The following is a 14,090-nucleotide window of genomic DNA, read 5'->3' on the forward strand; positions in this document are numbered from 1 at the left end:
ATCTGTATAAATTCTTCCCTTGCTACTCCCATCAATGCCAGGAAATTTTCCATCTTGAACAGTGTTAAAGACTTTAGAGATTTCTGAGACAAAGAAAATAAATTCTATAAATTGAATATCTTCTGGAGTTAATTCTGTAAATGTTAATCTATTTGAACATTAATCTATTTTTGTTAGTGATATATTATTTGAGGAATATATTTGTTGAAAAAATAATTGAACTCTTTGCTTATATATTTTGTTTTAGCGACCATCTGGTCATTGGCATTTTTAACTGCACAACATATTTTACTCATACATTGCACCTGAGACACAAAAGTATTTTTCTAACATTTTGTCCAGCAGAAGTTAAATGGAAAGTCAGTAACTAATACAAGTAAAGTAAGCCTTCCAAACCATGGCCCTAACAATCTGTTTTTAAACTGCAATTCTAGTTTTAGCAAACCCCCCTAAGAATTGATTAGGTTAAACAGGGACCAAAGTTTTTAGGCAGTCCCACAATGTAGCAAATATTTCTGAGGATGAAAAATAATTTCATTTTTTAGAGCCCTTGTTTGGATAGAGGTTGCATACAATGAGCACCCCCAAGGCCAGATAAAACATCAGGAATGCTAGAAACAGAGCAAGGAATTGCTTCTGAGTGTAGAATTCTTGTATACAAGAGCAATAGAGCTCTTCAATCACTTCGGACACCAAATAGTGACAGCAGGTAGCAGTGGATATCTTTGGTTTGGTTGCTTTCCAATCCTGTAATTAGACGATAGAGTAAGCAAGATCTAGTATTTGTTGTGCTTCAAGGCCATATGGTTAGCTACCCAGAGAGCTCTGGCCTATTTATTATCTTCTTAACTCATTGATCACCACTCCTCTTGACAGAAGGGCAAAGACTTGGGAGGAATAGTGTCTGTCATCTTTCAGCACTAAGGAGCTGGTGGTGGCTTAGCAGCTCCCTGCCCTACTCTGTCTCTTTGCACATCTAAGAAGCTGTGTGACAAGGTAAACACCATATGTAGTTTCCCGGGTTAATAAGGTGCATACATTTCAGATGCAGGTACTATTTTCAGTTCAACTAGCAACCCACACCATTAGTTTGACCTATCAGGTATTGCGTCTTATTGGGACTTATTAACAATTGCCTCATGCAAAAAAGATTCTATACTATGCTATAATCTGTTACAAAAAAATCACATCTAATACTATGGGTTATTCGGTGGTTGATGGTTTGCTCAAGGATACAATTGAGGAGTTTTATAAAGTTAGAACTATGGGTGCAAGATATAGGAAACTTCAGGATCCACACAGAAGTATATTGTTGAGTGTTTTATCAGGACAGGATCTGAACTTGTCTCTATAAGAATAAAAAAAAGCATTTTAACATTGTTCATGTCTAAGTCTAGAAAGGATATTTGTGAACCACTAAGAATTAGGCAACTAAGAAGGTTGGGCCGGAGATCAGCACTATACAGGAAGTTGAAAAGAAACAGAACAAAGATGCTTGCAAACAAATATATCTTATGATCCTTCCTTCCCACCTTAATTTCAAGACTCTGCCATTTTACTGCTTAGCATGAAGTTCTACCCTAACTTAGAACCACATATTCTGGATTCACCAAACTTGTCCGATCCAAATACACATTTGAACAGCTGAGACTGTGAAACCTGATCAGGGAAGACAAGAGACATTCCCATCACTGACCTGCTGGGATGAATACAGCAGTTGCACCATATCAAAAGGCATGCATGAAACTGTAGTACACTTATCAGCAATAGTAATCATTCTTGTCATCTATTAAAACATGTTTTTTAAAAAAAATAGCAATTGCACAAAAGCACAAGGGCCTTGCTGATGGATCACAAGAGCTCATTCTTTCTTTAGAATTATGTTCTTTGTAACTACCATGAGGTAGACCAAAATCATTTTGTTGTGGGATCTGTTGGAAAGCATATTAAGCCTTATATTGCAGGTTAAAGTAGAAAAAGAGACCTATTGGGCTCTTGTTTCCAAGGAATTTCAACTATTCAAGATATTGCAGATAGTCTGAAATAGAAATGAAGAGTCTTAAAGTTGAAATAGCAAAGTATGTTGCATTAGTACAGGATGCTGCTGTTTAGAATAGAATAGAATAGAATAGAATAGAATTTTATTGGCCAAGTGTGATTGGACACACAAGGAATTTGTCTTGGTGCATACATTCAGAAGCAGAAAAAAAGGGAGACAGATTTCCCAAACACCAAAGTGGTGGAAGACTGAGTCAACCTTGAGCCACTCAAAATCAAAGTCCTGGAGTGAACAGTGAGTTATGAAATTCCATATTAACTATTCCATTGCAAAACAATTGAACAGACAAGTTCAACTACAGGTAGTCCTCATTTTATGTCTGGTCCATCGCCCCCAATCACGTGACCACATTTTAGGTGCTTGGCTGCTATTTGCAGCATCCCATGGTCATATGACTGCGATGATGTTTTTACCCAAAACCAAAACATTTATTTTTAATTTCCAGCAAAAAGTCCCCATGGTAAACAATGCATTGGTTTAATGACCACAATGCTCACTTAATGACCACCATATTCACTGTCACAAAAAAGGTTGATCATGTGATGACCTGTTTTACAACTAGGCTCAAATATAGTCATATATCAAGGACTACCTATATGCATCCCTAAGCTTTCACTACTATGTAGCTATCATCACCTTCATCAACGGCAGCCAATTTACAGGCTGCAGGATTAAATTTGCTTCAAAGTAAGCCTGGGGCGCCTCATAAATCAGATTAGACCTCAATTAAACTTTGATTGGGTTTAATGTAGCTATTTTTTAAAAAAAAATAGGGAATGGAATTTTTAAAAACTGCCCTTACCCTTCCCCCCCCCTACCCCTTCCCCAAGTTTCCTGGTATAAAGAACTGAGAAGAGAACTTTGGAGAAGAAATAGGGACTGTAAGAAAAACAGTTGGAGAAGAGGTATGGAAAAGTGCCACAGAAAAACTCAGATTCCTGTGCCAGCCCCCACAACTCCCTAAGTCATAGGAAGGAGGGAAGGGAAGACACAGGTAGACTTGCAAAATTCTGTTATTATAAGCAGTCTTATTACAATGTGGTTCTAAGTCTTCCTGTACAATCCGTTGCATGGTCTGAGTTATCCTAGGGGGTTAATTAACATCTACAGCCATTAGGAAAGCCGTTTAAAATAAATATTGCTCCCAACCACTAAATTAACTATGCCTTGATAACAGAGTAATGTACTGGGAGAAGTCAAGAAGAAAGCTCGACTATATGAAAGTATATTTTCACACATCTAGGGGTTTGCAATACTTACTTTTTCTCCTTTACCGTCTACCTTTAAACGAAGAAAACTATGGAAAATATTTCCATTTAAAGACATTGAAGAAAAAGGTTAAGATAGAAAAGTATTTCTATAGACTTTTATAGTAGCGATCACACAACCATTTGGATTTAGACAATGCAAACTAATGTTGTTGCAAGCGACACTGCATGGCTTCTTATATTTTGCAGATCTAAGTACAATCCAATAAAAGACCGCTCCTTTTTTTTCTTCTTCTTCTTTGCAGTACAGATAGTAGAGTTCCATTCCCAAGGTGTGTTCTTAAATCAGTTTTGTATGTAACCTGGAATAGTATTGTTGCATAGCACTATTTGTATATTGTACCGTAAGTAATATTGTGTAATGAACTTGAACCATTGTGTATTTAACTCAAATTTTGCTACCAAAGGCTGTTTTTAATTACAGGTCATCTTTAAACTGGGAACTTACTGTATACCTCACTAAACAATTATTGCTAATAAATGAAAGTTCAAAAATGTATATTTTTAATAAACCTCTGCCTTTTAGTTTATTTTGTTCACTTACAAAGTGTAACTTAAAGAACATTATTCCAAAAGAATGGGATATACAATCTAAAGAGATTTTATCAATGAAAACAATTTTTCTATTCCATTTCTCTTGAAATTTTGTTCATTTTTTATTCAACTATGTTTACAAATAAAATAAGATGCACTTGTTTAGCAGTTCATTATGTGGGTTAAGGGTTTTTACAAAGAGAAGATCTAGTCGAACACTAATGCTCTATCATTTCTTATTTTCATACAGTTATTCAAGGGCCAGACTTTAGCTGCTATAAATGCTGCTATACAGAGTTAGAATATTGCTTGTAATGTTGGCTTGCAGGTTTAAAGTTCCTAAACAGCTAGAATGTCTTTCAGTGCCAAATATTCAAAATGGCTATACATAAATTTTAAAACTCAAGTTGCACAGTACTAAAGACTCCAGTAGTACTGTATGAGCTGGTTTTAATTAAAGCCCTGAAGCACCGAGCAGACTGTTGAATTAGGTGGCTAGTTTTTCCCTATCTCTACTTACTTTGGCATACTCCCATAGTAGGACTTATCACTGAGTAAATATGACAACATTTTGCACCATGTGCCTGCAATCCTAAACCTATCCATTTCTGCTCAATGAAATTAACTTCCCAGTCATACAAATTTAATTTTTTGGGGATTGCACTGCAAGAATTTCAGGCAAGTTGCTTTGAAACTATATTATGCAGATGCCTTGTGTGCTGCTGCCCATATAAACTGCAGAACTGTACTTATTTCAGTAGTATTTCTTTTCCCCCTGTGATCTTTTAATAGCTCTTCCTTGGAGTCTGAACCATGCAATTGTATAATTACTAGTTTCACAAAACTATTTTTCCTTCCAGGAGGAAAAACTGCTTGCATATTTGCTGAATAGCCTTAGAATAATAGATTAGATACATTAATTAGAAAGAAGCATTTTATTTTAATGAATCACTTAAGCTGAACAAGGGTGGTTGAACTAGAGCAGGCTATGCCAGCCCTAAAGCAAAGTGTGCCCTTCAGTATTGACTTATTCCACTTATTGGAGTTAGGGATCCTATCTGCAATTAGTTCCCCCTCCCTTCTATTTCTTACCCAGAAGGATTGATCAGCCATTTTACAGTCTAGTTCAAGCAGCTAATTTAATGCAGAACTCTCAAGATGCTTTAACATTGTCTGCCTTAACAAACCATGACAACTCTTTAGATTTTCCTTTCCAAAATGCTATAATGCAAAGTGATGAAACTAGACACAGGCAACACATTCTGAATTCCTTACTTCGTAACATAGAAGACTCTCATTTATGCAGAATTATTTAACTCTATTTCCAGAAGAGAAAAAAAACTTCAGCAAAGATTAAGCTGGTATTGAAATTTAGATTCACCAGATCATTCAAAAATTGTTCACGTTTTGAATAGGGCACAATGTTTTTTTTCCTAAACTATTTTTGTTAATGTCTCGGTAGAAGCAAATAAAATATCAAGATAAACAGAAAACACCAGGTAATGTAAACAGAGGTATTTTCTTAGAGAGTCCATCTAGAAACAGTTAACATTGTTAGCAATCCTAAATAAGCCAAAGAGGCACACCCCACTCTGGTTTCAATTTTTCCCAGAAGCAGTATTTTCTTCAGGATGGTTTCCGAATTCAAAAGCTGAAAAAAGACAGAAAAAGCAGCAATATACATTAAAATTAGAAACACACATATGGCCATTCTCAGCATCTGCTTGTTTCAGGCAACATTCCCTGGAGCAAAACTCTTACTGAATCCAAGATGATCACATCAAAAGAAGCAATGAAAATTATCACACAACTCAAACTTGGCTTTGGTGTACGATGTGTTCTGAACCACGCATTTGGAAAAAAAGTCCTGATGTTTCATAGAAAACAGGACAACCACCACAATTTCCCTTTCCTAGATAAACAATAGCTATGTGTGTTGATATTACATTTGATCAATCACACCTAAATATTAAACATACTGAAATTCGTTAAAAGACATAAAAGACACAAAGTGTTTGCTTTTCCTGTAGTAAAAATCACCCATCATTTAGAGTCACTGAATAAATCAATAGCTACTAATAACTTCAAGGGTTCTACCATGATTAACTTGTTATTGCACGAAATATAGCCAACTCTGAAGTTGAATTGGCAGAGCAGAGGAAAACAGCTTTTACTAACTGTGCAATCAAGTGATCCAGATCCTTAATAGAGCATTTTAAGGCTGCAAACCTTCACACTCACTCAGAAATCCCACACAATGCTGGTAGGTTTTTTAAAAAAATAAACAGAGTTTTCATGGTCAAAATATTTCAATTCTTTGATTGTTGAAGGGGAAGGAAACTTTATGAAGCATTACTGACACCAATAAATTAAACTATTGATTGCCCTTTAAATGCCATCAGCTCTGTTCCTTACCTGAGAGTACACACAGAATTGATCTCAACATTTACATTAAGTGTTTTATAGCTGAAATCATTAATCTGACAATTAACATCATCCCTTTTGGATCTGCATCTATTTCATTACAAGGTTTCCATTTCTAAATCATAGCCTAATTTCACATTTACCCACATGTCTAATCAGAAAGATGGTAGTTCTACTGACCTCAACTGAAGGCTACTCTAAATGAAATCTCTGCATAACTCTAAATTTAACATGAAAAATGTCTTAGTATTGAAGAGCTCATAATTATTGTACATAATAATTGAATCAAAGTGCTTCAGTTCACAGTTGTTTTTGTTGGTGCTGGTTTCAGATAGGAGTCAACTTCATGTGTATTTAAGTCTTCAAAAAGCCCATTATATTACAACTAAAGGAATGTAATTGTGCTGCTCATAACCCTAAATTGCCAGATAAGTGGATAAATACTGGATTAAATATTCTGCAGTTAGTTTTTATTCAGGCCGCTCTGTATTTTTCCATTACTATTTTATTATTTTTACTTCTTTCTTAGGAGTACGTACCTATCTCAGTTTATTTGTATGTTTTTAAGTAATTTTCATGTATTTACTTAGCTCAAGAAACTGATCTGTTTACATACCCAGAAACTTATTATTTCACCTTAAGCAAAACAGACTGACCTTATTTGGATAAGTATAATGTAAGGGGAAAAAGTATTCACTGATATTTGATTAGGAAACTTTTCTATTTTATAGTCAATTAAATCAGCGTCTACAATGCATCTCAGCAAATTACATATTCATTTAGAACAACTTTCTTCAAGCATATCAAATGCTCTAATTTAATAATAAAGCAAAGTAGCAATAAGAAGACTAGTTAGGGGGGAAAGAGCATCAAAATTTCTGTATATGAAAATATTCATTGTATGAAAATGGCAACATTATTCTCTTGAACTGAGCATATAAATACATAATGAGTAACATAACAGCAGGGGAGAGGAAGTGAGATATACTGTATGCACATGTATTACAATGCCAATGTTAAATTGTACCAGTCTGGTCGCTTTTTTCAGCTAATTCCATTTTGCTTTATTTGTCCATCATATTGAATATCAAACCCCATATTTTCCAGTTCTGCAATCATTGGTCTGCTATCAGATCTCCCTAATCAACACAGTTCATTTCTCTTTTTAATCAAAGAAGAGGCGTATACAAGAAGACACCACTTTTTAAATAAAACCGCTATGCCTTTCAAATGTAGTATTCATCTGGCTGCAATTTCATGGCCTACATGAAGAGTTACATAAAAATGAACGATAGACATATCTAGAAAACTTTTGAAACTAGACTTCAAGGGGGTGTTCATCATTGCTATGAATTTTCTGTTATTTGAAAGCAAGTCATAAGCCATAAAAAAAACAAACCCAGGGCTGTATTGCCCAGCTACAGGTTGGACATACCAAACTTTTCTCATGACATAATTTGAGCAACACAATTTATTCAAACCTAAGCTTCTGGTTACAAAGCCATATTAGAATGGGAGCAATGCTCAGGTTTCATTTTATCCCAAATAGTTAGAAGACTTAGGTAATGGGCTGAGCTAAATTGCAAGGGCACATTTCTTTTCCTCCACATTCCCAAACTCCTAAATGACTTGGAAACTTTCCTTAGTTCATCTTGCGGTAATAGTCTTCCTGACAGCTCTGTTCATCAGTTGCAGGCTGAGGAGGATTCGTTTACTTGTCCCTTCCATCTGGGAACTGCCTCCTGGACTCAACTAAGGACATTCACACAAACTCACATAATCACCAAGTACTGTATGACAAAAGAAAAGTACTGTATGACAAAACAAAAGACCCAAGAAAGTTGGCAGCAGAACAAATCTAGGGGGGGGTGTTAATGGACCCACAAATGTCTGAGCAATTTTGTCAAGAAAGCCATAAATCCATCACAAATCCTCAGAAACAAAGATAACATTTGATGATTTGGTTTTTAATTTAATTTTATTCTCTGCTTTTTAGGATTTAGTTTTGTTCCTTCTTAAATTCTCTTGATAGCAGGCTCTGTAAAACAAGCTCCCCGTAAAGAAAGTATACTTCAACAATTAGTGCCATTTGTCATAACTTTTTAAAGCAGTGAGTGCTCCTAGATTTTTATTTAGCCAAGCTCCTATTTCCTTTGAGATGCTTTAATTCCAAAATGTTTAACATACAAAACCAAATGTTGATGAAACATCAGTTCACATAATATGAAACAGAGTATAAAATTCTCTGTTGATTTTTCTCTCCCCATACTTTTACTGAAATAAGTGCAAAGAATGGGAGAGTGTAAATAAGGAAGAATACAAATTAGATCTTAGGACAGGTCAACAAATAAAAAATTAAACCACTTTTAACTGAAACGTTAGATTTTATTTATTTATATTTACTATATAAATACAGTCACTTCTATAGAATGTGATTTACTTTCTTTTAACTTATATATATCCCTGCAACCTGTTGTACATACTGCATAGTCTGAGGCCCATGGCTTTTTATGCCCTGTAGCTCATGTCCACTAGGCTCAACATACTTTCATCCCAAAAGCATATTTGCATCAGAAGATGAGAAGTGAGGGGTTTTTTTCCCCCTTAACCTTTTCAGCAAAACTGCCCTAGAATACTTAAAAGTTAATGCCTTCAACTTTCTATTTCCTTCTCTCTCACTACCTATCCTATATAATCACACTTCTCCATTTTCCAATTTTGGAATACTGGCCCACCTTCCCCTCAAAGGAGGACAGGATCATCCAAATATCTGAAATATCTGTTCGATGTGTTGGGATGCTAACTTTTGTTCTCATAAATTTGGCCTTTGGTTTAGAAACAAGTTGAAAAGAGATGAAAAGGCGAGGAAAAAGGGGCCACACATGTGCCAGCAAGAGAAGGAACCCAAGGAGCCAAGATTAAATAGGGCCAGGAAGCAGACCTGCTGGAGCCAGAGATGCCTAGGTTGAAAACTGATCCCGACCCCGGCCGTTTGCAGCGATTTTTCGTTCTGTTGTCTTTTAAGTCACATTCAGAGGAGTAGATAAGTGACATTTTCCTCACTTGCGTTTTTTCCAGAGACGTTCCCGATTTCGAAACGCGTCTCGGTCGGTTTTAAACCCTTGAGCGGACTTCCTAGAAGTTGGCTCGGGGCGCGCCTGAAGGTGCCTCAAGCTTTCTTCAGGCCTGGGATAAAACTAACGGAGGACCGCTGCAATTCCCTAGCTGCTAAGAGCGCGGAAGGCGAAGGCGATCCCCAGAGCTGCAGTGCTCCCTTCCGCCCAGCAGAGTTGATACTTTGCGCACCGGAGGCGTTTGCCTCTTGGCGCCCGCGTCGATCCAAGAAGGCGCTAGAGAGGAACGCCGGCAAGTTCCCCTCGCCGTTTGAACTGGGCTCCAGAGGTTGAGAATGCGGGAGGCTTTGCTTTGATCTGCCACCCTTTCGGTGGGCAGCGAAGTGCAAAAAGGGAGAGAATACAAAAGGGAGAGAAGCAACGGTTCTGGGAAGCGCGGGTGGGCGGAGGAGCACCGCGAGTTTCCACATCGAGCGTTTGCAAGGAGAGATGCTTAATTTGCCACCCAGTACAGCAAACTGACAAGTCTTTTGACGATGCTTAATTTCAAGGAGCGGGTCCCAAACGGCGGTTTTGGGATTCCGTTAAGAGCTTTCTTTCTTTCTTTCTTTCTTTCTTTTTCCTTCTGTCTGCATTCCTTCCTTCCTCCTATCTTTCTTTCTTTCTTTCTGTCTCTCTTCCTTCCTACCATTTTCTTTCTTTCTTTCTTCCTCCCTCCCTTCCTCTTTTTTCTTTTCTTTCTCTTTCTTTCTTTCCTTCCTTCCTTCCTTCGCAGATATGAATACTTCTGCTCTTAAAGCAGAAAGCAGTTGATTTCCTCCCCTTCTTACCAAACCTATACCAACCTCCTTCGAATATTTTCTTCTCCACCTAGATGCGTTTAAAACAGTCTCTTTTCTTTCATTTCTCCCTCTTTCATTCTTTCTTTCTTTCTCTTTCTTTCTTTCTTTCATTCTCTCTTTCTTTCTTTCTCTCTCTCTCTCTCTCTCAAAATAGTAGATTACAAAAGAGCCGACGTTCACAGAGACTTCCTTCAAGTAGAGCTCCGCGGGACAACGGGCCTTCGGGGGGCTAATTTGAGAGGAAGGCGCGTGGATCGAGCAATTAACGGGCGAAGGGAAGGTCCTCTTTTTGCAAGAGTAGCCCCCCGGGCCACTAAAGCACTCTCGCGGATCAAGCTAGTAGCAATTATTTGGGAGGGGCGCGGGGTGAAGGAAAAGAGAAGGCGCTTTCTTAGCTAAGACTTTTCAAAGGAAGGAGAAAAAAAAGAAGAACAGATCGCCGCCCAGAGTCCAGAAGGAGTTGGGCGCCTTATAAATCTAATAAATTAAATTAAATTACGCTATAGTAAGACAGAAAGTTAATCGATTTGCACCCCACCGCGCCGCGCTTTGGTCCATGCCCCAGGCCCAATTCGATCCCTACTTAACAGGAAAGCCGAGGAGTCCGAAAAGAATCAAGAGATTCCCCACCTTTATATATATATATATATATATATACACTGCTCAAAAAAATCAATAAAGGAAAACACTCAAAGAACACATCCTAGATCTGAATGAATGAAACATTCTCATTGAATACTTTGTTCTGTACAAAGTTGAATGTACACGACAGCATGTGAAATTGATTGTCAATCAGTGTTGCTTCCTAAATGGACAGTTTGATTTCACAGAAGTTTGATTTACTTGAGAGTTTATATTGTGTTGTTTAAGTGTTCCCTTTATTTTATTTGTTTTGAGCAGTATACATAGAGTTCACCCCACTACCAACGGCGCTCATTTGAACGAAAGATGGAAGAAACCGCCCAATTTCCCCAAGCCCGGCATACCTGTACCAGGTGAGTCCCCGCTCGTAGTTGCGATCGAAAAAGTGAGGCTCGGCGCCCACCGCCCGCACGTCCGGGTGGACCCGCAGGAACTCCAGCAACGCCCGAGTCCCCCCTTTCTTCACACCGATGATCACCGCCTGAGGCAGCCGCTTGGTCCCAGAACCGTTCAGGAAAGTGGAAAGGAAGCCGGGCGAATCCGGAGCCGCTCCGTTACTGCCGCCGCCGCCCAACTCTTCGTCGTCTTCGTCCTCGTCGTTCTCCGGATCGGCTCTCAGCTGGATCTTGGCCGTCCGCGCCGGGACCAGCAGCTGGTTGAGTTCCGGACCGGAGGCTTTGCGAGCCGACGGCGACGAGCCCAGCAGCGTTAGTGCCGGGGCGGCCGCCGAGGCGCACGATCCGGCGACGCAAGAGTAGACCATGCAAAGCCACAAGGCGAGCATGATGGCGAGGAGGAGCAGCAGGCACCCCTTTCGCCCCGGTGGCAGCAGCGGCGGCGAGGCGGGGGGGCCGGGGGCATCGGGGAGGCGGCCGCCGGTCAGGCGCAGCTGGCCCATAGGCAGCAGCCCGCGGGCGGGAACCCCGGGAGCATGGTGCGTGAGGCAGGAGCCCGGCCGGCTCGGGGTCAGCAGCGCGCCATGGCTCGCAAACCTTCGCAGCTCAGCGCCGAGCCGACGAGTGGCGACCGCGCTGAGGCGCCTTCGCCGGCCAGGCTGAGGAGAGATGAGGAGAAGGAGGGCGGAGACCCAAGCGCGCCTGACTGGCACCCTCCGGAGCCTATAAGAGCAGGCCGCCGCATGGTAATTAGCCCCCCTTTTTGTTGATCCGAAGCAGCCAATGGGGAGCCGGGTCTCTCCCCAGTAGGGCGGGGAGCGGAGGACTGCGGGAGACGATTAGCCATTCTTATTGGCTAATGAGCCGTTAAAGAGCCCGGAGAGGCGAAAAAGGTGAGGGAGCTGCGAGGCTTATTTGAGTGGAGGCTTCGCCTGTGGTAGAAGCTTGCGCTTTGCGGGGCCGGCGCCTTTTTTCCCCCTCTCCCCCTCCGGTGCTTCAGAGAGGCGAGGAGCTGGCTGAAGTTGACCAGGCTCCGCCAGGCTGGGCTGAAGGCGGCGGCGAGCGAGCGAGCGAGCCCAGTCAGCAGGCGGCGTCGGCCGAGACCAAAGCCGCTTCTATGACTAGATGGCGCCACGTGGGAAAGCACAACTGTGCCGTGGCCAAAACGAACTTCGCCAAGGCGGGGTCGGGTGGGAGAAGAGGCTTTTTTTCTCGCGGCAGCTGGCCGGTCAGGCCTCTTCTGTTGCGAATCCATTGAGTACTGAGCGCTGCGTCAGTATACGGGCGCACCCCCCCCCCCCTCAGCGCATCGTGGCGGGCGGTCCCACGAAAAAGTTCAACCTCTACCTCGGAAACGCCTTTGGACCGGGAATTCGCGGTCCTCCCCGATCCTGGCCGAAGGTGTCTCAGTTTGTTTGTTTGTTTGTTTGGTAGGTAGGTAGTTGCTGGTTAGTTTGTTAGTTTGTGTGTGTGTGTGTGTATATAGATATAGATATATAGAGATACTGCTCAAAAAATTAAAGGGAACACTCAAAGAACACATCCTAGATCTGAATGAATGAAATATTCTCATTGAATACTTTGTTCTGTCCAAAGTTGAATATGCACAACAGCATGTGAGATTGATTGTCATTCAGTGTTGCTTTCTAAGTGGATAGTTTGATTTCACAGAAGTTTGGTTTATTTGAAGTTATATTGTTCCTTTTATTTTCTTTGAGCAGTGTACACACACACACACACACACACACACACACACACACACACAGAGTCCAACTCCCAAAGGAGTCTGGGCTGCTTACAACAAAGAAAAACATTTAAAAGTTTAAAAAGTTTAAAAAGTTTAAAAAGTTTAAAAAGTGTATACTGTACACTTAAGGTCTGCAGTGACTCAATGACCCGGACCCAGATTGTTGAGGGCTATAGGCTGACTCTGTAAACCACTTAGAGAGGGCTGTGAAGTGGTATACAAGTCTAAGTTCAATAAAAAAGTAAGTAAGTAGGTAAGTAAGTGAGTGAGTGAGTGAGTAAGTAAGTAAATAAATAAATAAATAAATAAATAAATAAATAGTTGCTTTTGGGATCTTAGTTGTTCTCTTTCAGCCTAGTATATTTGGCTAAGTCGTAATAATTAGTCAGGGCATTTTAACAGACTTTAGCCTTGTCTTAGTTACGAAGTTAAGGCTTAGGTGGGAGGTTTCAAAACATCCCTTTCATTGGGAGTTGAAGTCCAAATATCTTCAAGTTGCCAAGGTTGGAAAACACCGCTGTAGAGCACAGTCTAGTCCTGGCACCACCATCAAGGTAGACTTCCTGCTTCCCACTCCTCCCCTACTCATTTTTGGTTGGAATTTGGTAGACTCGGAAGTCCCCATTCCTTGCTGGAAAAAAGGGAAGAAGGAAGACAAACCTTTCTAAGTTGCTCAGCCAGAGGGGCAACTTAAGGTCTATATCCCATGTATATGTATATGTTATGTACCTGTTCAGAAATAAAATCTACCCATGGATTCCTGAGTAGTCAAGTTCAAGGTGGCTTAGTAGGACCTTCTTTAAGGTCAAGGTTAGCCTGGCAGAGATTCTCTGAGATCCCGAGCCTTCCTTTACGCCATCAAGCCCTGTCGGCCTCTGCCCCTGGTCTCCACAAGAGCCTCTGAAGTTCTGCTTTCCTCTTGTCTCCCCTTTCCAAGGACTGCTTGGCTCTCACCTTGGAGCCCTCTCAGACAATTTGTTTGGGCCTTCCCGACCTACAGACAAGAGAACCTACAGTCTTCGGCATACAAATCTAATAAATAAATCTAATAAATAAATAAGAGGCGTAAGCCGGGCCTGATTGGCCCAACATGGAGGGGAGAAAA

At 40.5% G+C, this 14,090-nt stretch overlaps 1 protein-coding gene across 1 annotated transcript in view; it reads right to left on the minus strand.

Annotated features, from left to right (window-relative positions):
- Nucleotides 1-11,887, minus strand: part of LOC139161075 (heparan sulfate glucosamine 3-O-sulfotransferase 3B1-like) — a 50,817-nt gene extending 38,930 nt beyond the window's left edge. Inside the window, exon 1 of the mRNA XM_070739739.1 lies at nucleotides 11,188-11,887. Coding sequence (XP_070595840.1) covers nucleotides 11,188-11,741 — 554 coding nt within the window. The 5' untranslated portion in view covers nucleotides 11,742-11,887. The remainder of the gene's footprint in view (nucleotides 1-11,187) is intronic.
- Between the last annotated feature and the right edge of the window lie 2,203 nt (nucleotides 11,888-14,090).

The sequence above is a fragment of the Erythrolamprus reginae genome, chromosome 2 (genome assembly GCF_031021105.1).
Source record: "Erythrolamprus reginae isolate rEryReg1 chromosome 2, rEryReg1.hap1, whole genome shotgun sequence".
NCBI classification, from domain to species: Eukaryota; Metazoa; Chordata; class Lepidosauria; order Squamata; family Dipsadidae; genus Erythrolamprus; species Erythrolamprus reginae.